Below are 23,135 nucleotides of genomic sequence, written 5' to 3'. Positions count from 1 at the left end.
CTAAACTCATGGATCTTACATAGGATTATAGGAATGTTAGGAAAGACTGAAGAGATCACTTTTATGAGGAGAATGAGGCTCAAGAAGATAAGGGACTTGCCTGACTTGTGCTACCACCACTGTAATGCTTCCCACTCAAACTTCCCTGCTTTTGACTTGCTGGAAGTTTGACATTTTATCTATATGATTTGACCAAATGGATGTAGGGAGCTGCCAGGCAGCAATTTTGGGGCTTCTGTGTTTGAACTTGCTACTGAATCATTTATCGGTTTTTCTATTTGGAGGTTTCCTTTCTACACTGTAATAGCATAAAACTCTCCTTTCATCAAAGGATTAAGATTCCAAATGCTCTGAAGGCTGACACTTCTAATTCTGGAATCATTCTCCTGAAATGGCTCATGATAACTCTGTCTGCCATTGGGACGTTTTTGTGCAAAGAGTATTGTAATGAGCCAGGGACTAGAAGTTCTCAACAACAAGTCACTCATAGTGCCCACCTCATCTTAACTCATGGTATGAGGATGATTGCATATATATTTGAATACATATATACGAGGGAGCCTCCCTCAGCCCAGAGAGAGCAACAAAAAGATAATGACTGGGCTCAATGCAAAAGTTTTACCACTATTGTATATATAAAACTAATGGCTATGCTTTTTTAAAATTAAGTTTAATTTTTTTATTTTAACTTTTAAATATTTTTCCATGTTTATATGATTCATTTTCTTTCCCTACCTTCTTCCTTCCCCCTTCCCAGAGACAACAAGCAGTTCCATTGGGTTCTACAAATGTTATTGCTTGATACCTATTTCTATATTATTCATTTTTGCTATAGAGTGATTTTTTAAAAAGCCTAAATCCCAAATCGCATACACATATATACATGTTATAAGTGATGTCACATATTTTTCTTTTGCATTTCTACTCCCACAGTTCTTTCTCTCAAGGTGGATAGCATTCTTTCCCATTAGTCCTTCAAGAGTGTCCTGGTTTGGTGCATTGCTACTAGAAGCAAAGTTCATTACATTGGATTATTCCACAATGTTTTACTTTCATTATACAATGTTCTCCTGGTTCTGCTCATTTTACTCTGCATCACTTCCTGGAGGTCATTCCAGTTCACATGGAATTCCCCCAGTTCGTTATTCCTTTTAGCAAAATAGTATTCCATCACCAACAGATACCACAATTTGTTCAGCCATTCCCCAATCTAAGGGCATCCCCTCATTTTCCAATTTTCTGCCACCACAAAAAGCTCAGCTTTAAATATTTTTGTACAAGTCTTTTTCCTTATTATCTCCTTGGAGTACAAAACGAGCAGGGTTATGTCTGGATCAAAGGGAAGGCATTCATTTAAAGCCCTTTAGGTTTAATTCCAAATCGCCTTCCAGAATGGATAAATTAATTCACAACTCCACCAGCATTGCATTAGTGTCCAAATTTTGCCACATCCCCTCCAACATTTATTACTTTCCTTTGCTGTCATATTAGCCAACCTGTTAGGTGTGAGGTAGTACTTCAAAATTATTTTTTTTCTTTCCTTTTTTTTAAACCCTTACCTTCCATCTTGGAGAAGAGTGGTAAGGGGTCAATGGGGGAAGTGTCTGAGGCTTAGATTTGAACCTAAGACCTCCCGTCTCTAAGCCTGGCTCTCAATCCACTGAGCTACCCAGCTGCCCCTGTCTCAAAGTTGTTTTGATTTGAATTTCTCTATAAGAGATTTAGAACACCTTTTCTGGATTATTTGTCTTTATACACTCATAGGTACATATACTCATATGCATTTATCATTCTCTGAAAAAAACATACTTTTTTCATCATTCTTGACATAAAATACAAATCTACATTGGGAAATTAAATGTAAAGGGAAGACATGAATGAAATACAAAATACATATAATAAAAATTGTAGAACTTGAAGGTAATCAGTGTGGTTATTGTTCTTACTCCATAGTTATTCTACCCTGAGAATTAGAGTTTTGAATGTAAGAAGCAGAGCAGAGCCAACCAATCTCTTTGTTTTGATTATTATCAAAACCTTCTCAGATAAGAAAAGGAAACTTTGAGACTTTAAATTGTTTCATCTAAAATACTCTTTTTTCTTTGAATATTTATTCATGATGTTTATTTTTATATCACCTATTTAAAATTTTTTATTTTTTTGCATAATTCTTGTTGTCTCCTTCCCCTCTTTTCTTCCCCTCCTCTCAGAGCTGACAAGCAATTCCACTGAGTTATACGTTATATCACCTATTTTGTCAATATAATCTCCCCTCTGCCAATTCTGGAGAACACTTACTTTTAACAAAGGACACATAGGAAGAAAAATTAGTCCAGTATTTCACAGCTATTGTCCCCTACACCTTTAAAAAATGAAGAGTAGTACATTCCCATAGCTCTTCTTTGGGACCAACTTAGTCATCATAAGCTCATAGCATTCAATTTTCTCTGTTTGTTTATTAATTTTCTTTGCATTTACGTTTTTGTAGTTGTTGTGTATATTGTTTTCCGGTTTCTGCTTACTTCATTTTACATCAATTCACTTAAATCCTTATTTGTATTCATATTCATTACTTCCTAGATCAGAGCAATATTCCATTTGCATTCACATTCCACAATTTATTTTGGCATTCCAGAATTGATGGGCATCATCTTTGTTTTCAGTTCTTTGCTACTACAAAATTTGCTGCTTTAAATACTTTGGCCTGCCTGGTTGTTTTCTCCTTATCTTTGACCTCTTTGAAGTATATGGCTAACAGTCAAATTTCAATCAATCAATCAATCAATCAACATTTATTAAGTGCCTACTATGTGCCAGATCTCAAGGTCAAAGGGTAAGGCTATTTTAGTCACTTTCTAAACAACTGCAAATTGCTTTCCCAAATGGTTGGACCAATTTACAACTCTACCAATAGTTTATTATTAGTGTCTTTCTACAATCTCCCCAACAATGACATTTGGCATTTTTTGTCATCTTTGCTATTTTTCTGGGCGTGGGGTGAAACCTAAGAATTGTTCTGAATTTGATTTCTCTTTATTTTTAGTGATTTCACTTGATCATTCAAATGATTAAAAGTTTGTGATACTTTTGAAAAGTGTTGTTCATATGTTCTGACCACTTACACTATAGGGAATGGCTTTTGGTCTCATACATTGCTAATTTCCTATATATCTTGGATATCAGAAATGACTGAAACAAATATTTTCCCTAGTTGACTCTTGCCCTTCTTTTCAAAGATGTGTTAGTATTATTCATGGAAATTCCATTTAATGTAGTCTAAGTGATCAGTTTTCTCTTTTGTGATCAACTCTATCCCTTGTTTGGTTAAGAATTCTTTAATAAGTTTTAGTTATGGGGCAGCTGGGTAGCTCAGTGGATTGAGAGCCAGCCCTAGAGATAGGAGGTCCTAGGTTCAAAGCCAGCCTCAGACACTTCCCAGCTGTGTGACCCTGGGCAAGTCACTTGATTCCCATTGCCCACCCTTACCACACTTCTACCTAGGAGCCAATACACAGAAGTTAAGAGTTTAAAAAAAAAAGAAGTTATAGTTATGAAATGTATCTGATAGGATTAACTTTTAATTTTTGTAATATCATTTTTACTATCCAAGTCTTTTATCCATTGTGAGCTTTTTGTAACATAAGATTTTGATCTAAAACCTAATTTTTGCCAAACTCCAATTTCCCCAGCATCTCTTGTCAAAAACAGAATTTGTCCTTAAATAATTTATATTTTTAGGTTTCTGATCACTAGGTTATTGAATTCAGTTGTTCCTATTTTTTCCTGATCTAGTCTGTTCCATTGACCTGCTATTTTCTACGTATTGATTCTATTTTCTATTTATTAATCAATACTAAATAGTTTAGAACATGATTCATGTATAGTATAATTTAAGGTCTGAAGGCATTATTTCTCCATCATTCCTACTTTTTTCCTCATTATTTTGTCATATCCTTGAGATTCTAGAGTTTTTGTTTCTTTCAAATGCATTTTGTTATCATTTTATTTAGGTTTATAAAATGTTTTCAGTAATTTTATGGGTTTATTGTTTAATCTGTAAATTGATGTATTCTATTATTGCAGCTTAGCCAGAAACAGTGATGATTCCTCTGGCTATCTGAATTCTTTATTTCTTTAAGGCAAGGCTTCTTAATTTTTTATATACTGTGTACTCCTTTGTCAATCTATTGAAGCCTATGGACCTCTTCTCAGAATACCTTTGGGTTGTTTGTTTCATGGTTTTTTTAAAAAAATAATAATTGAAGGAAATGACAAATCATAGTGAGAGATTACTGAAAACTAAAGATGTCATTTTTTTCCCTTCCAAGTTCACAAATCCCTATAAAGGGTTTGTGGATATCAGATTATGAAACCCTGCTTTAAGGAATGTTTTGTATACGTAAGGTTTTGAGTATGCTATGGTAGACTGACTTACAGAGATATTATGCATCTCATGGTTTTTGTTGAATGTAATATCTTTTCTATTATTTCCTCCTGTATTTTATTATTGCTATGTAGAAAGTCTGCTGATTTGGGGTGTATCTTGTATTCTCTCAGTTTACTAAAACCTCTGTTATAATTTGTTTCTTTTGATTCTCTAGAACTTTTACATAAATAATTATGTCATCAGTTCTCATCCTTCTTTATGCCTTTAATTTCTCTCCCTAGTTTTATTGCTATTGCTAGAAGTTCTAGAATTTTTTCAAATAATAGAGGAGAAGGAAGGCATCTTTGCTTTCTTCCTACATGCCTGGGAATATATTTCATGTTTTTACACACATAGTTTTTATTGTATTTTTAAAAAATAGTACTTCTATGCTTATATTTAGAGATTTTTAGAATAAATAAGTATTTTACTTTGTAAAAAATTCTTTTTTTGTCAATTGATATGTAATGGTTTTAGATGTTTTTGTTTTGAATATGATTGTATTAACTGTTTTCCTAATGTTGAACCCTTGTGGTATCCCTGATACAATTATAACTTGATCATTTTGAACAATATTTTGGATACATATTATAATAGTCTTTTTTAACCAAGATTTCATTTAAAATTTTTGAATCAATATTCTTTAATTATGTAGGTCTATAGTCCTCTTTCTTCATTTTTCTTTCCCTAGTTTGAAATTAGGATTGTATTTTACTTTAAAAAAAGGTAGTAAAGACTTTGTTTTTATTAATTCTTAGAGTAATTTTAGTTATTATAAGTTTTAACTATTCTTTATATTTGTTTTGCAACCTTCTATAAATCCACATGGAACAGATGTTAATATCTAATTCAATTTCCTTTTTTTGAATTTGGAGTGTTAAACATCTATATTTGGTGTTCTGCTAATATGGGAACTTTATATTTTGGCAGATGAAAACCCATTTTGTTTGGATTCTCATTTCTGCTTAGTAGATCCTGATATTTCTTTTTGTTTCATTTCTGTTGTGATTTCATTTTCTTTTTTTTTAATTTGTTAATTTCATTCACTAACTCTCCCTTTTAAACTAGGTTAGCTAAGGGCTTACCAATTCCAGAATTAGTGTTTTCAAATAATCAGCTTTCAGTTTGGTTTATTAAGTCTATCATCTTTTTAAAATTGTTTTTTCTATTTCTAATAATTTTCCTATTTTTAAAAAAATTTCCAGTTTTTCAAAAGTTCCCCAGTTTGCTTATTCTGTATATGTCTTTTCTTCTTTTTAAAATTTCATTTTTTAGTTCATTAATCCTCTTTTAAAATTTTGTTAATGTATCTTGTCAGGGTTAGAAATTTTCCTCTGAGTATTGCTTTGGCTGCCTAACAGAAATATTGGCACACTGTCTCATCATTTTTATTCTCATTAGTATAGTTATTGTTTCTATGATTTGTTCTTTGTTCCCTCATTATTAAGGAAGTCATTATTAAGTCTCCATTTAGATCTCTATCTTTTGTTTGTGCTCTTTGCTCTAGTTACTTTTTATTATGTTGTGGTCCATAAAAGATGTGTTTCGTATTTCTTTTCTTTTTATATTTACTTTTAACTTATTTGTGCCCTAATTCCTGGTCTGTTTTTCTGAAAGTACTATGAGGTGCTGAGAAATATATATATTATCTAATGTTCCCATTCACTGTTTTATTCATTAGATTAAATATTATCATCCAAACCTTGAAATTAATTCATGAAATTTTTTTCAGTGTCCAGTGAGATTGTTCTTATGATTTACAAACATAGTAACAATTCACAAACTTGTGCAATAAGCAGAAGTAGGAAAACATTTTATACAGTAACAACAACATTGTGGAATGATCAACTGTGATAGACTTAGCTATTATTGGCAATGCAACGATCCAGGACAATTCTGAAGGACTTAGGACAAAAAATGCTATCCACCTCCAAAGAAAGAACTATTAGAGTCAGAATGAAGATGAAAGTATATGATTTTGTAATTGTTTATTTGGGTTTATGTTGTAGGATTTTGGTTTTATAAGATTACTCACAAAAATGAACAATATGGAAATATGACCTGCCAGCACTGGGACAGGGAAGGGAAGGGAGGGAAGGAGATAAGTTGGATCATATAACTTAGGAAAACTTGTGTGGAATTTTGTTATTACATGTAATTGGTAAAAAACAAAATATATATTAACATTTTAAAAATAATTCACAAACTTCCAAGGTGAAAGTCTTATTCTGGTAGACAATAGCCATAAAAGACATGGAGAACCTCCTTCACAAGTATTTTTATAGTACTCAATTCAAATTTGGTGAGTTGGAGAAATTAGAAAATAAAAAATATATTTTATAATTATATCTATTAATTTACAATCCTAGTTATTTTGTGTGGATGTTAAAACCAATTTTTCCACTTTTTCAAAAATGTATTAATTTCACAATACAAATTGAAGACAGTAGTCATGATATCTTAGATACTCAAATTTCCTTCATTTATAAGTGAAAAGAGATATAATAAATAAGCCAGCACTGTAACCCATTCTTTGTCATGATAAATTTGAATTATTTTAAAATAATGTCCGTGGGGGTGGAGAAGAGGGAGGAGATCAAGTAAAAAGGGCCACTAGAACAAAATATATTTTTATTAAATAAAAAATTTGTAATGAAACCCTGGTCTTGTCCTCTTCCTCTCTTTTGGACGAGGCTTCATCCAAATTAGTCACCAAGCACAGTACTACATATCGGAGAGTATTCTAAAAGCATGGGATACTAAAAATGGCAAAAATAGTCTCTGCCCTCAACGAATACACATTCTAGTGGGAGACACAATATACGAGATGGGTGCATGCAAGATATATAAAATGTATACAGAAGGTATTTTCAGTGGGGAAGGAACTAGCAGCTGGAAGGACTGGGACAGGGTTCCTACAGAAGATAGGTCTTGAGCTATTAGATAAAGGCAGAGGCAGAAGTGAGAGAAGAACATTACAGCCACGGTGGATGGCAGGGTAAGCCACAGAGATGAAAGATGGAGTGTCATATGTACAGAACATCAAGGAGGCCACTGTAACAGTATCACAGAATATGTGAAGAAGAGAAGTATATTAAAAGAATGGAACAGTAGGAAGGAACCAGATTATGAAGAGCTTTACATGGTAAGGAGGAAATATTTTATCCTAGAGGAGTTTTTTGAGGGAAAGAGTAAGCATGGCTAGACTTGTCCTTTAGGAAAATCACTTTGGCAGTCGAGTAGAGGATGGGATGAAGTGAGGAGGTATTTCAGGCAGGCAGACCAGTTAGAAGGCTACTGCGATCATAATGGAGAGAAATGATAAAGGCTTGAATTATGGTAGTGGCTATAGGAGTGAGAGAACCAACAGAAATGAGAAATGTTGTGAAGTTGGAAGTGACAAGATTTGGCAATGGACTGGACATTTGGAGTGAGTGAACCAAACTACAAAGAGCGGATCTTGACAGCTCTGTGATCCATGTCTCCAAGGTGGTCCCAGAGAACTGGATGGCTCTAACGTTGACCTGGAGCCTTGGAGTGACCTGGTTATGTTTAACAATACATGTGGAGCTTTTTTGAAGCATGCCAAAAATAGCCTGATGATTTTGGTTACAGCAGCTGCCACTAAAATAAAAATGATGTCTTTATACTTCCCTAATGTAAAGTTCTATAAAGATTCACTATCGTAAAGATGACAAATAAAGGACCTGGTGACTGAATATGGGGATAATGTTTACTGGTAGTTTGAATCTAAAGTATTTCCATGAAGTTATCTTTGATCCAAATGTTAATAAAGTTACCTTTTAAATTGAGTTTAAGCTAAAATGCCTGTTTAGAATTCTCAATGCAGCTATTTACTTTTTGATGATAGTTCAAAATGATGGTTCCTAAGGTTCCAGGGAACTTGACTACCTCTTTGTTGAGAATTAGTGTCACTGTTGACAACAGTAGAGAATCTGTGGCAAGAACTCAAGATTCTTTTAAAGGAGGGTCCTAATTTCCAACTGTGAGAAGACATATATACATAGTTATCAAAGCCCAGAAGCTTCAATTACTTACTTCTTCTAATTGTGCCCATCATATTTCTGCGTATTATCTCTTTAGCTCTGTAAATCCTAACACATCTCCAAACAAATCATAATTTCAGTGCTAAATCTGAATGAAGTGACATTTGGAAAGTTATTGGGTTGTCCAAAATAGAAATTTTCTTGCCCCCTACTTCCAAATTTTCTTTCCGATCAAGTACACCACTATCCTTCCAGCCACTCAGGTTTGTAACCTCAGTGTTACTCTCAGTTCTTCACTCTCCCTCACAGTACATTTCTAACAGAATGTGAAATCTCATTCTTTCTTCATCTACATCCTCTCATATATGTCTTCTCCTTTTTTAACACAGCTATTGCTCCTCTCTTCTCAGGACTACCGGGAAGTCTTCTATTTGTTCTCTTTGCCTCAAATCTCTCCTTATTCCAGTCCATCCTCCTTAAGCAGTTGCCAAAATGTTTTTCCTAATGCACAATTCTGATAATGTGAATCCTCCCTTCACTAATAATAAACAAACTCCAGTGATTCCCTATTATTATGAGGATTAAATATAAATATTTCTATTTTTGACATTTAAAACTCTTTATAACTTAGTTCCTTCCCATATTTCTAACCTTTTCATTAAAATGAAGGGGTGGTTCTCAGGTGCAGTAATCTCCCACATCAAAGATACTGGGTAGACTGATTCCAAAAAATCATAATGATATATAATGGGAGTGACCTGCTCCCTAATTTGGAGCATGTGCAGACTTTCTCTAATGTAATTACATTCTGTAATTCTGTTTCCTGCCTGTTAACCACATGATGATCTAGATTTTCTGAATAGCTGGAAATGACATTCAAAAGGCACCCCCAGGAGAAGTCAAGATCTTGCTTCATTTGAGGATATTTGATCCACATGGTAATAGGGAGCCACTGGAGTTTGTTAACTGGTGAAGGGAGGATTGGCATGATCAGAACTGTGCTTTAGGCAAATCATTTTGGCTACTGTGTCAGAAAGATGGACTGAAGAACAGAGAAACCTGAGGCAGAAAGATTCTTCAGCCCCAAAGAAAGGATATAGCTACTATCCTTAGGAGAGAATATCATATATTATATTATTTGTATCATTCTTTACTCCCCATCTACTGTTCTGCATACATAATGCTCCTCCCATCTTCTTGCCTTTTGATTGGCTATCTGACATGCATTCTCCCCTCACCTCTGCTTCTTAGAATCTCTGATTTCTTTCAAGAATAAGATCAAATGCCACCTCCTTCATGAATTCTCTCTTATCTCCCCACTTCAACTTCCCTCCTCATCCGTAGCTTCCAGGGTTCTCCTTCCCAAACTTATTTGTATTTATCTTCTACACCAGTGATGGTGAACCTTTTAGAGATGGAGTTCCAGACCTCATCCCCATCCCACTCCCCCAGACCTAGTGCTATGCTGGTCCCCCTCAGAGATGGCATGCTGTGCCCCTCCCTCCATTGAGTGTTGGGTGATCCCTGCCCCGCCCCTTACCCTACTCATGGAAGGGAGGAAGTACTCCCATTAAGCTTCTGGGCAGAGGAGTAGGTGAAGTGAGGTATGTCCTCAGTGTAGCGTATATATAGAGAGAGGGGAGTGGCCTGAGGTCTCTGCTCCCTTCCAGCTCTGCTGCCTATGAGTTGCCCACCTCACCCCCTGTGTGCTCCTATTGGGCTGCTAGGCAGAGAGGTGGGGGATGTGAAAAATGTCATCAGGCATGATGGAGAGGAGGAAGGGAACAGCTCCTCCAGAGTTCCTCTGCCTTTCTAGTAATTTCTGAGTGTGGGGGGGGGGGGGGAAGGTGGCTACATGCCCACAGTGAGTGCTGTGTGCTGTTGTTGGTACCCATGCCATAGGTTCACCATCACTATTCTACACAGTCCATATTTACTCCTATGTCATCTACCCTATTAGAATGCTCTTTGAGGCAAGGAATGTTTCAATTTTGTCTTTGTATCCCAAGAGCTTAGCATAGGGCCTGGCACATAGTAAATGCATAATAAATGCTTATTGATAGATTATCTTTTGTCGGAACTAAATATACGAGGCTAAAAATTTGGTATGTTGACTGCCCAGCATGGTTTTCTTCCATCCTCTCCCAAATTCTAAGAAAAAAGGAAATCTATTAATGCCCTAAAATGGGGATTCTAAAAATGTTCCTTCTAAGCTCAAATGAAATCTTGTTGACAGAAAGGGAATAGTGAGCAGAAGAGGAGACAAGGAAATTCTGCTGATTACATAACCCTACCAATGAGCTGGACCTCTAAATTCAGTAATTCCTTTAAATGTCCCTGTGATGGTCCCAAAAAGTATTCTGAGAAAAACTTGTACTCTGACAACAATTATCCTAAGAGGAGACTTAGCTGTACAAAAAGTATTTTAATCCCAAAGAAATTCACAATGAGGAAAAGCAAATACAGAAATCATTGTGGGGAGATAGGGAGAATCTTCAAAAAGCTTAAAACTATTCAACATTCACAAAGTTGGCTCTATCATTAATAAAAAAAAATGGGGAGAGTTTTTAAAAGGTTTCTCCTTTTACCTGATGAAAGCCCAGGTAGTCCACGATTGTTGATGATGCATAAAATATCATTCCTTCTGCACTCACCACCAGAGCAAATCCATTAAGAGACTGGAAAAGAATAATAAATCTGAAATTATTTAAACATCAGAAAATGCTACTGAATTCATTCTTAATCATGACACATATCCTATTCCAAATCTTGAGATTTCTACCTTCACAACAACTTTTTTATATGTATCCGGTTCTTTTTACTCATGCAGCTACCTCCTTTATTCAAGCCCTAAAAACTTCTCATTTGGACTAATGGAAGAGCTTTCCAATTGATCACCTGCCTCAAATCTCCCTCTTCCCATTCCAATCCATCTTTCATTCACTTGCCAACAATTTTCCAAAAACAGAGCGGAGAGGTTGAGTTCACTCAACAGACTCCAATGGTTCCCAATTACCTCCTGTATCAAACAGAAAATCTTCTCTTTGGCATTTAAGGCTTTTCATCAGCTGATCCCTTTCTTACCTGTCTTTTCCCTTATACCAGTTGGTTATTCATATTTAAATGTTTCCTTGGTTTCCGTTTTTTGTTTGTTTTCTGTTTCTAGTCCTTCTACAACTTTTCTTCCCTCACTACATTCTATGACCCAGCTATTTGGGGCTTATTTGATCTTCTTAAATGTGTCACCCCCACTTATCATATCAATGCCTTTGTCTTGGCTATCCCTCATGACTGAAATATATTCTCTCTTCACTTCTGTCTCTTAGTTTCTCTTGCTTCTTTCAACACTAAATTCAGATTATAATATGTAGAAGGCCTTCCTCTCTGAGATTACCTTCCATTTATTCTGTATATATCTTATAAAACCCTAGTTAGTTTTAAAAAAGCAACCTTTAACTTCTGGCATAGAATTGATATTAATTATCTGTCCCAAATTAGAAGAGCAGTAACAGTTAGGCCATTGGATTTAAGTGACTTGCCCAGGATCACAGAGTTAGTGTCTGAATCCAAATTTGAACCCAGGACCTCCAACTCCACACCTATTCACTGAAGTACCTGGCTGCCCCTGTACCTAGTTATTTTGATGTCACTTCCCCTATTGGAGTAGGAACTCCTTTAAGTCAGGGACCATACTTCTGCCTTTGTCTTAATCCCCAGCACTTAGCACAATGCCTGGCACTCTGTAAACACTTAATACATCCTGTTGACTAACTGGAATCCTGCAGAATATAAAATGGCATCCATTTGCCTTTATAAAGAGTACGTTTTCAATCATTTCTTTGTTATTATATTCATCAGCACCACTTACAAAACCACATTTCAACCCTAAACCATTAATAGGTGGCATGGGAATTGGGGTGGAGCTCCACTTGGCTAAAGCCATCTGTGTTTTTGCTGGTGAATAAAAATTATAAAAGACAAGAGACAATGAAGTAAAAATTAAATTTTCACTTTCCCGTTGGTTGATTTTTCCTTTTTATACACTTTCTGCTCTAGGGAGTTGGAGTGGTAGTGCTGGTGTTAGTGGCATTGTTTGACTGAAATATATATTTAAGTAAACAGCAAGTCTACTGGAACCACACTTCCCTCTATTATACTTCAATAACTATAACTGATGGTAAAATATAATGCAAAGGAAGATCAATGAGTATTTCATGGCCTATGCTTATTTCATTGCTTCTGGGATTCTGATACAGTTTTTTGTCATATCGATAAATAGGCCTCTTTTCTGTCTAAGGAACTCTGCTACTAATCATTTCAAGCAATACTACATAGAATATGCCCATCAATTCTAGGCCAAAACAACATGGTTAATGTGGAAATATGTTTTGCATGACTTCATATGTATAAAAGAGTTTCATATTTCTTGCCTTCTTAATGGGTGGGAGATGCAGTGGAAGGAGAGAGAGAATGTGAAACTTAAAATTAAAAATAAAAATAAATCCTAAGAGAAAATAAATACTATTGTCTCTATTTTATTTCTGGGTAACTGAAGGTACAAATATATTTCATGCCTTAGATCACAAGGAAAGTCAACAATGGGTTCAGTAAATTAATGCTGGGTCCCAGAGATGATGAAACATTCCTTCCATGGCTCAGGAACAACATCATTGTCTGGTTTTAAGAGTCTGTCAGATAAGGTTCATACATTAGAGGGCTTTGTTTTATTGCTTTCCTTTGTTTCAAGGAGAGTTTGATGGCAGGAAGGGGGTAAGTTGGCAAATACAAAAAGATCAATGAAAGCAAAAGATGCAGAAAAAGATGCTACTTTGGAAACCTGGGTACTGCTCTTTTAGTCCATACTGACCTCTAGTTTCTCCATAGCTGCTTTTTTGTAGCCATCCACCATAGATGACTATATTGTACCTACAAACTTTTCTCTGAAGAAACTATAAAATGGGCATCTTCTGTCCAACATAGAGTGCCTGATTTTGACTTCTCCAAGATTATTTATTTTAAGAATACCTAGAAACTAATAATAATAATAATAATAATAGTGAACATTTACATAGTGCTTACAATGTGCCAGGCACTGTGCTAAGTGCCTAACAATTATTACCTCATTTGATCCTCACAATAATCCTGGGAGGTAGGTACTATTATTATTCCCATTTTTACAGATGAGGAAACTAAAGCCAGATTCAGTGACTTGCCATGGGTCATACAGCTAGTGTCTAAGGTCACAGTTGAACTCAGGCCTTTTTGACTCCAGGTCCTGGGGATTCTATCCACTGCACTATATAGCTGCATTATTTGGTTCTGGGGTATAAAAGTACTTGGCAAGTATAAAGCACTTTAGAAATATCAGATCAAATATTATTTTTAAAAAGGAGACTTTCACATTCTTCTTGCACAAATCACCTATTGCGCTACATTTGGTGCCAATATCATTGTCTGTTTTTAAGAAGAACATTTGTTGTTCTCTCTAAAGAATCCTCAAGAGACAAAAGCATTAAAATAAGGACTGTTGTGTTCCTTTCCAGACGAGGCTTATTTGTATCCATTTCTGATCTTGGAGTTTGCTTACCTCTTGGGGTTTTCAGAACTCTTTTATCTAGCTTGCAAGGACACTGGTGAGTCAACTATTGAAATTTAACAAGCAAATAAGTAAATGCGTGTTATCCATCATGACTTACTCTTGGAATATCTCTTCCAAGAATCCATTTTCACCCCAAACCTTTCTACCTAGGGTTTCTTTTTTCTTGACAGGTTTCCTCACAGAAGGATGGAAGGGTCCATCCATTCCTTTAAGAATTTTTGTATAACAATATTCCTAGATTTCCTGCTTAGGAGAGCATGTATTATTTGCCTTTTGCTTACATAGCTGTGGCCTCAGGATCTAGGAGGGAATGAATGAGCCTCTTACCTCCAGGAATAACATGAGTATCTGATGACATAGTCGATCTGGTCTGAATGACTTGATTTTATCATGTGCAACTAGGTATCCTTAATGTATCTAACTATTTCCTTATTTATATTGATTATCAACTCTATTAGCCTTTCATTGTGGTTCAGACCTTTCCAGTCCAAAGGTTATTCATTCTCTTCAGCAAAGGAAAAGAGAAGCCAAATAATAAGGGAGCAGCTCTGCCTCCTCTCTGTTGTCTCTGTTTCCCCCACATCCCTGCTCCATATACAGACAATAAGGTACCACTTTTGCAGAAATAAACTTGCTTTCTATAAAAAAAAAAGTTGTGAATCACCAGAAGTGAATAGTAGTCATATGTTTTGACAGGCTTAGGGATGTTCTCTTGTATCTTAGGACAACAGAGCTCTCTACTATTATTGGGTTGATCAACAGATGCCTTAGTAGGGAGAAACCAACCACCACTCCTCTTCTTCTGATACTTACTGGATCATCTCTTCCTTTATGGCACCAATGAGTCTGCTCTATCTTTTCTCATAATACCAAGAGAAGCTTCACCCTCCAAACATCCAGCTCCTTCCTCTTCAGGAAGTACCTTAAACTTGTCTTTAAGCTGCAGATTTATGGTTCTTCTCTTTTTTTTTTCTGTTCCCTATTCTTCCACTCTCTAATGTGCTGGTGCAGAGTTTCCTCTACTATTTTAGACCCACTCTCCCTCCCATTAAAACTAATTCCTGGGGACAGCTAGGTGGTGCAGTGGACTGAGAGTCAGGCCTAGAGACAGGAGGTCCTCTTCTGAGCTGTGTGATCCTAAGCAAATCACTTAATGCCCATTGCCTACTCCTTATTCCTTTTCTGCCTTGGAACCAAAACAGAGTATTAACTATCAGACAGAAGGTAAGGGTCTTTAAAATAAAACTGTGATTCTGGGGGCAGCTAGGTGAGATAGAGAGCTAGGCCTGGAGATGGGAAGTCCCGGGCTCAAATCTGGCCACAGACACCCCCCAAGTGTGACCCTGGGCAAGTCTTAACCCCCATTGCCTAGCTCTTGCTTCTCTTCTGTATTGGAACCAATACTTAGTATCAATTCTAAAATGGATGGTAAGAGTGTAGAAAACAAAACTGTGATTCTACTCCTTATTGATATTGTTTTAGGGACTCTTCCTCGTTTCTGATCACCTGAGATGTGAAGAAGTCTTCCTCAAGCCCTTTACCCTTCTCTTCTAGGAGAGGGGCCAAGCTACACTTTGGACAAAGATAGCAGTCATTAAAAATCTTTCCTGCTATTCCTACTGATTGAAATTCTCATCCTTGCCTTTCAAACTGCTTGTGAGTATTTACCACTCATTCCCTAAATGCTTTTTAGAACCTTTACAAATATTTTTATTACCTCGACATTTTTCCAGCCACACAGAATTTCCTTTTCTTCCTCAAAATAAGCTGACAGTCATATCAATTTTCTCTCTCCTCTCACTGATACGTAATTTTGTTCTACCAGTTGCTTTTTTTTTATTTTACCAATTTGACTGAGAACAAATGTGAATTTGAACCCACATAAAATATCCACTCATTAGAATATCTTGAAAAACTAACATGAACTGCAGCTATTAGTAAATCTAAATTCTTATATAGCTGAGGGAAAATTCCATCTGGTCCCACTGCGTTAAATTTTTTATGAGTAGTAACTGGAAAATCCAGTGTGCTTGCCTGGGTTTCTTCCAAGTGGGGCTGTTGAAGAGTTTGTAAATATGTTTGAATCTTCCCCAAGAGGCTTTATTCTCAGAGGTATAATGTTTCTTGGAAAAAATTCTATGAAACATTTGGGATTTGTTTATTTGTTTTTATCATTTAACAAAAGCCCAAATTTCTATGTTATGATAGTTCAAAAGATAGTCAACAAAAATGGAAAATCTAACCTAGCATTTGGAACAACTTTGGGAATATCATTATTTGTAAAATAGCTCCAACAGAAGAGAGATAATCTCCTCCTTCCATCTTTCAAATCTTTCCAAAAAGGACCAGATAATACAACTGATAAAATGGGAAGATACCTTACTGTTGCTTTTTTGTTGTTCAGTCATTTCGGTTGGACATGACCCTATTTGGGATTTTCTGAGCAATATACTGAAATGGTTTGCCATTTCCTTTACCAGCTCATTTTAGAGATGAGGAAACTGAGGCAAACAGGGACAGATTTGAACTCAGGAAGTTGAGTCTTCCTAACTTCAGGCAAGGCACTTTATTCACTGTGCCACCTAGATGCCCTCTTATTGTTGTTTAGAGATAAATAATTTGGTATATATTTAGAAATAATTTGGTATATATCTATATATATTACATTAAATTGTATTATTAGTACATTTATTTTAAAAACAAAAATCTCCCCCACTAATTTGAAAAAAAAATTAGGTATATTTTTAATTTCTAGAATTATTGTTCTATTGTAGGACGATAGGATACCAAAACCTATGAAGGACAGAAATGGTCCCTATTGATGGTCTAGTAAAGCATTTGTGTCAGCAAGATATATGTAGAGGTATTGAAAACACCTCTTTTCCAAATTCTCTATGGCTCATATTACATTTCTTTCCCTGGGTTTAAAAAAAGGAGGAGAGAAGAGACTCAAAACTGAGAAGGATGTGAAAAACTGTTGAATAATGTAAGCCCACAAGACAAAAGTCCCACACTCCTTGTTTGGATTTAATAACCCATTCTCCATGTTGCAATGTGCTGTAGTGAATAGAGAACTGGCTCAGAACTGGGACCACCTGGATTCAAATGCACATTAGCTGTGTGACTCTAGGTAAGTCACTTCATTCTCAGTAACAGAGGCAACTCTTAAGACTACAAGTGACAATCTGTGTTGGTTGGAGGAGTTCACTTACTTGGGCTTTCTTTCTACCAATGAAGTTACAGGTTCAGTGAAATCACTTCCTTTATTTTCTAATGTACCACAATATGAAATCCTGTTTATTTTAAGCCCTAAGGATTCTGAGCCTAGGACAGATGTGTCGAAGAGGATTTTGCAGCTGAACAAGAGAGGAAAGGGAGGTGCTAGAGATATCAGGTGAAAAGAAAGCCAACTTATTTATTGAGAAAGAACCACAAATGTGATCTTCTACTATAACTCACAGACGCACTTTTTGGTTTCAGCACAGCCTACAATATTACAGGTGAGCTAACAATTTCCCACCTGTAACCAAGGACAAGAGGACATTATAATGCCAGGCGAGGACCCGGAAAGAGTTTCAGAGAACAAGGGAACTAAATCTGACTGTTTGTGTATAATGTCAGAATAAACAGTTGAAAAGGGAAGAATTCATTCATGACTAATTTGTATATGCTAAACTCCAAACATATGTTTGACTGATAAAAACAATTTTAAAAAATGAAAAGAGAGAGTTGTTGTTGTTTAATCTAAATATCAATTTATCATTCCTTGGAATACCAGCAAAGGTTTCATCCTCTCAAGATGTTCTAACTTTCGCTGAAATCTCTATACTTCATGTGGGTCCTATTTCTGTAATGTTGTCAGTGAAGAAGTGGGAAAGGTATACTATGGATATGGGGATAAGGGGAAATAAACTGTATCTTTACCCTACCTTCCATCCCTCAGAGAACTCCTAGAGCTGTCACCTGTGCCTCAACAGGGGTGAAAGAAGGTGATTTGTGGTACAGTGGAAAAAATGCTAAATTTTTTTTGAGCTAGAACTCAGGACCTGAGTTCACTTACTACTCCTGCCACCAGAGTCAAGTTGTTGAAACTCTCTAGCCCTCAATTATCCTCACCTGTAAAACGAACCAGACTGTTTAGGCTGGATAAGTTTTAAGACACTTTAATTCTAAATCTATGATTCTATATGAAGATCTCTAGAAGTGTAAGGAAGAAAATGACAATATGGGTCAGTGGCCCCTTATGAACATTCCTTAATCACTTTAGTCCACCCATTCTAATGATTTGTTCTATAGATGTGATGCTGCCAGTGACCACGACAGCTATCCCCAAATGAACCCTCTCCCCAGCTCCTGATGATAGATGGAGGGTGTTCGTAGCTCCTTTGGCATTTTATTTCTCTTGCTTTGTGGCTGCAGACTTTCCCAATTGAATGGGCTTACTGCATTCTAATGACATTCTACTAACAATAGTTCAAAGACTGAAGAAATTTTCAAGGCTCAAGTATATAAAGCCTCTGCTTAAAAAAGATTTTATGAGATTAGTCACAACTAAAAACAACCTTAATTTTAACTCATAAGGCTGAAATGAAGAAAAAAAAAAGGCTGTAAAATGCCATTTGGCAAGTCATATGGATTCAATGACAGATAGAGTTGCTGATCCAGAATAATCTCAGCAAATGCTTTGAAACATGTGGGACCATCCTTTAAATATGCATCATGAACATTTGTTTTCTTTCCTTTTTTAAAAAAAAATCCTACACGATTTTCTTACATCGTACATGGAAAATGAAATCACTTTTCCAAGTTGGGAAAAAAAAAGTTTGGCCTCAAGCTGAGGACTGAATGTTTATTTTTTTAAAACCCATCTATATTCAATTACAGAATGTCACGACAAGTTGCACCTGCCATTTAAACCAGTACAACCCTGTTGTCAGTTCAAAGCAAGTGCGACATTGCCCTGGTGCCCACCTTGGCTCTGAGATAAGAATTATTAGCTTTGCTTTTTCCTAGGCACTAATAATTAATAAGTGGGTTCTCTGGAGTGACTAAAGGCAAATATTTTGAGGAAGATGGGACTTCCTTTGGCAAGAGCATTTAAAGATAAAGGCAAAAGTCTTTAAATATCCTGAGTTTTTTCTAGTCCCATGGCAGAAAATTAGCCAGTAAGTACTTCAAAGATATTTTTGTCAAGGTCACGGCATAGAAAAAAAAGGAGGAAAAAAGGAACAATTCTAAACAACCTCTCTTATTGCTCTTCCTTGAAATAAAGGAAAATTCACTCACATTTTGGTCCCTTGAGAACTCATTGCCATGGTTACCAAACTACAACAGCCAAGGCCTGCAGCCATGCCTTGCTGTGAACAGCTTTTTCAGTCACGCAAGCCGGGCACTAATTTTCCAGGGTCAGTTGGCTTTCATATTATCTGGAACTATTTCACTTAACAGCATGCAGAGAGAGAGAGAGAGAGAGAGAGAGAGACAGAGACAAAGACAGAGACAGAGACAGAGACAGAGACAGAGACAGAGACAGACAGAGACAGAGAGACACCAAGAGAGAAGAGACAGAGAGAGAGAGACACAGAGAGACACAGAGACACAGAGACAGAGACACAGAGAGAGATGAGAGACAGAGACAGAGAGACAGAGAGACACCAAGAGAAGAGACAGAGAGAGAAAGAGAGAGAGACACAGAGACAGAGAGAGAGAGAGAGAGAGAGAGAGAGAGAGAGAGAGAGAGAGAGAGTTGCATGCAGGGTGTAGTATATATATTCTAGTGATCTGAATAATTATCTCTTTATGGATTGTGCAAATAGTAAACTCATCCTTGAGTTTCTTCCATGAGACCATCTACTAAAAAGGGATTACTGGAACCATTTCATTGCCAATTTGTCATAGGATCAAAGAGATGAAAGAGAAGTTAGAAGCTTAAACTTTTACATCTACCTCTAGGCTGCATGCAGCAAAAGTCATCTGAGAAAGGTGAGAATAAATACTGGTTTGGGAAGCACTATCAGAAAAAATGATCCCAAGCCTTTTTTCAGCAAACTTTTCAAAACTCTAATGGTCACTTCTTCTTAATGACTAATCTCTTCTGGCCTCAGATACGTTCTTGCTGTGTGGCCCTGGGCAAGTCACATAACCCTAATCAGCTAGCCCTTAGCATCCTTATGCCTTAGAACCAATACTTAGTATCCATTCTAAGACAGAATGTAAGGGTTTAAAAAATGACTAACCCCTTTTTGCTGCAATTTAGACCTAGTTTATTTTGTTCTATCTTCAGGGGAAGAAGAAGGACATCAGGCCACTGTGTCATTTGATTAAATAAATATTCATTTAGCACCTGTTAAGGGGTAGGCATTCTGTACAGGATACAAAGGATACAAAGACAAAACCAAAACTGAATATACTCTCAAAGAGTTCTGCTAGAGTGGATAGGATAGTTTATACAAATATACCCCAAAGCAAGCAAGTAGTAGATGAAATAAAAGGCAGGTAGGTGGCACTATAGTGCATGGGACACCAGGCCTGCAGTCAGGAAGATTCATCTTCTTCAGTTCAAATCTGGCCTCTGAGATTTCCTAGCTGTATGACCATGGACAAATCATTTCACCTTGTTTACTTCAGTTTTCTCATCTGTAAAATGAGCTGGAGAAGGAAATGGCAAACCACTCCAGTATTTACAGCATGAAAACCCAAATAGGGTAATAAAGAGTCAGATATGACTGAAAAACAACTGAACAACAAATTGGATGAAATATTTAAGGAATAGCTAGTCGTCCAGTTTGGCTAGAAGATCAGATTTATATGAAATAAGCCCAGAAAGATAGTTTGGAAAAAGATTGTAGAGGGCCCTAAATGCTCAACTGGAAGTGTTTGTATTTTCTCCTAGAGGCAACTGAAGGGTTTTTTGTTTGTTTTTGTTGTTGTTGTTGTTTTTTAAGGAAAAAATAATAGTTGATCTGAGTCTACATAAGAGTAGAGTGGAAAGAAAGGGGTGGATGTGAGATGTGTTATGGATGCAGTCAACAAGATAGTTGGCAAACTGATTGACTATAGGTAGGTGGGTGAGGGAGATGGCTGAGTTAATGAAAATAGCTTGCATTTAGAGTGAATTAGAATGGAATGTAATAATATGTATTAAGGTAGGCACTGTGCTTAAGAGCTTTACAAATATTATTTTATTTGATTCTCACAATAACTTTGGGAAAATGAGGCTATTATTATTTCAGATTTCACCACTGAGAAAGTTGAGATAGATTAGATGACGTGATTTTCTCAGAGTTGAAGAATCAGAGTCTGAAGCCAGCTTTGAATTCTCATCTCCTAGCTACATCTATGTGTCACTTTAATGTTTGTTAAGCACATTATGTACATTATCTCATTTGATGACTGTGAAGTTACAAAACTTGGTGACTCGAACGGAAGTGGAACCCTCAGCAAGTCTGGGAGAGGTGTGAGTTTAGAGGGGAAGAAAATAAATTCTGCTTTAGACATAATAAGTTTGAGCTAGAGATAGGGTTTCCAAATGGAGATGTCCTAGCAGCAGTAGAAATGCAGGACTGTAGTTCTTAAGAAAGATTATGGAAATACTTTTCCAGTAGTTAATTAAATCACTTCTCTAAACATTTCTATTTTCTCTATATAAATGACTATTGAAAATGTATCTATTCCTTAACTATTCTTCATAATTTTTTTTAAAAACACTTGCTCTTATGATCAACCTTTAACTTTATTTTTGAAAATAAGTATTTCTTACATGCCTACCCTCTATGGAGCATTGCACTAGTAGTAATAGTATTCCAGAATTAAAAGATAAAATACTTACAATCTTACATTATTACATGTTAATAATTGCCTTTTGAGACCTCTTCTGAAGAGTTTTATGTATCATTTCTGGGTCATGATTATCAGAACAAGGCATCGTATCTGAGAAGTGTCCACTACTTGGAATACTTTACTATTTCCAAAATGTATTCATAGCATTTGAATTGATTAATGAGAAAATTTTCCTGTAAGAAAACAACTTTTTAATATGAAATAAGGATAAATATATTTAACATGAGAAATTCTGAATATGTCCTAGCTTAAGACCTCCAAGAGTATTCTTGCCTGAGAGAACTACTCTCCAAAAACAAACCTCCTGTGGTATAGTGAAGTCAGGAGATGTGAGGTCAATCCTTGCCTCTGCTACTCTTTGGGTCTTGTTTTTTTATTTATAAAATAAGGGAACTGAACAGGAGGCTCTCTCCATCCCTTGATTTATAATCTATGATCCTTAGTTCCAGGATAAATATTACCACTATCTGGTGCATAGTTATGAAAGATATATAAATGTTCTTGGTGGATAAAGAGGGAGCAATTACCCCCCAGGTATGAAAGGATAAGCAATCCCATAACATCTCCTATCCTGAATTTTCACATTTTTAATAGTGACACAATTAAAGAATCATAGATTCTAGAGTTGGGGAAGCTCTGAGGCCTTCTAGTCCAAAATATTCAAGAACAGGAATATCTGCTCTATAATATTAGATGAGTGGTTGTCCAGTATCCCCTGGGGTAACCCTCAAGGAGGGAGAAGCCACAATCTCCTGAAAGGTTAAGCCATTTTTTCCTTACAATTATCCTTTTAGTAACTTATTTCCATTGCTCCTAGTTTCAACCTCCAGAGCCAATATGAACAAGTCTAATCTCCGTTCCATGAGACACCTCTTCAAATATTTGAAGGCAATTATTCTGTCTTCCCTAAAACTTCTTTTAAGCTTCTAGATCCAGTTCTTTTAACTGTTTTTTAAAAAATATATCATGATCACAAAGCTTATCATCCTGGTTGAACTTCTCTTGATGTTTTCCAAGACCTAATCTTGATACCTCAACCTAAAAACAAGACTTCTTATGTGGCCTAATTTAGGCAAAGTATAGCAAATTTCTCCTTTCCTAATAGAATCTAAGATTACTTCAGCTATCTTGGCAATACCTAATCCTTGTTTATCTTTTTTCAGACAACTTGCCATCTAGCCATGCTTCCAATATCTTATACGTAGGGAGATAATTTTTAAAATCCAAGAGTAAGACCTTATATTTCTTTTTCTCCTTATCAACT

The 23,135-nt window shown here is 36.0% G+C and overlaps 1 protein-coding gene across 1 annotated transcript in view; it reads right to left on the bottom strand.

Annotated features, from left to right (window-relative positions):
* AHRR (aryl-hydrocarbon receptor repressor) overlaps positions 1–14,390 on the bottom strand; it is a 55,673-nt gene extending 41,283 nt beyond the window's left edge. The window contains exons 1-2 of the mRNA XM_044681749.1: positions 14,314–14,390; positions 11,022–11,130 (exon numbers count right to left, since the gene is read on the bottom strand). Of these exons, the coding sequence (XP_044537684.1) occupies positions 11,022–11,130; positions 14,314–14,390 (186 nt within the window). The remainder of the gene's footprint in view (positions 1–11,021; positions 11,131–14,313) is intronic.
* Between the last annotated feature and the right edge of the window lie 8,745 nt (positions 14,391–23,135).

This window comes from Gracilinanus agilis, chromosome 1 (assembly GCF_016433145.1).
Source record: "Gracilinanus agilis isolate LMUSP501 chromosome 1, AgileGrace, whole genome shotgun sequence".
NCBI classification, from domain to species: Eukaryota; Metazoa; Chordata; class Mammalia; order Didelphimorphia; family Didelphidae; genus Gracilinanus; species Gracilinanus agilis.
Note: the sequence above shows the minus strand (reverse complement) of the source record. Positions and strands in the feature narration are given on the sequence as shown.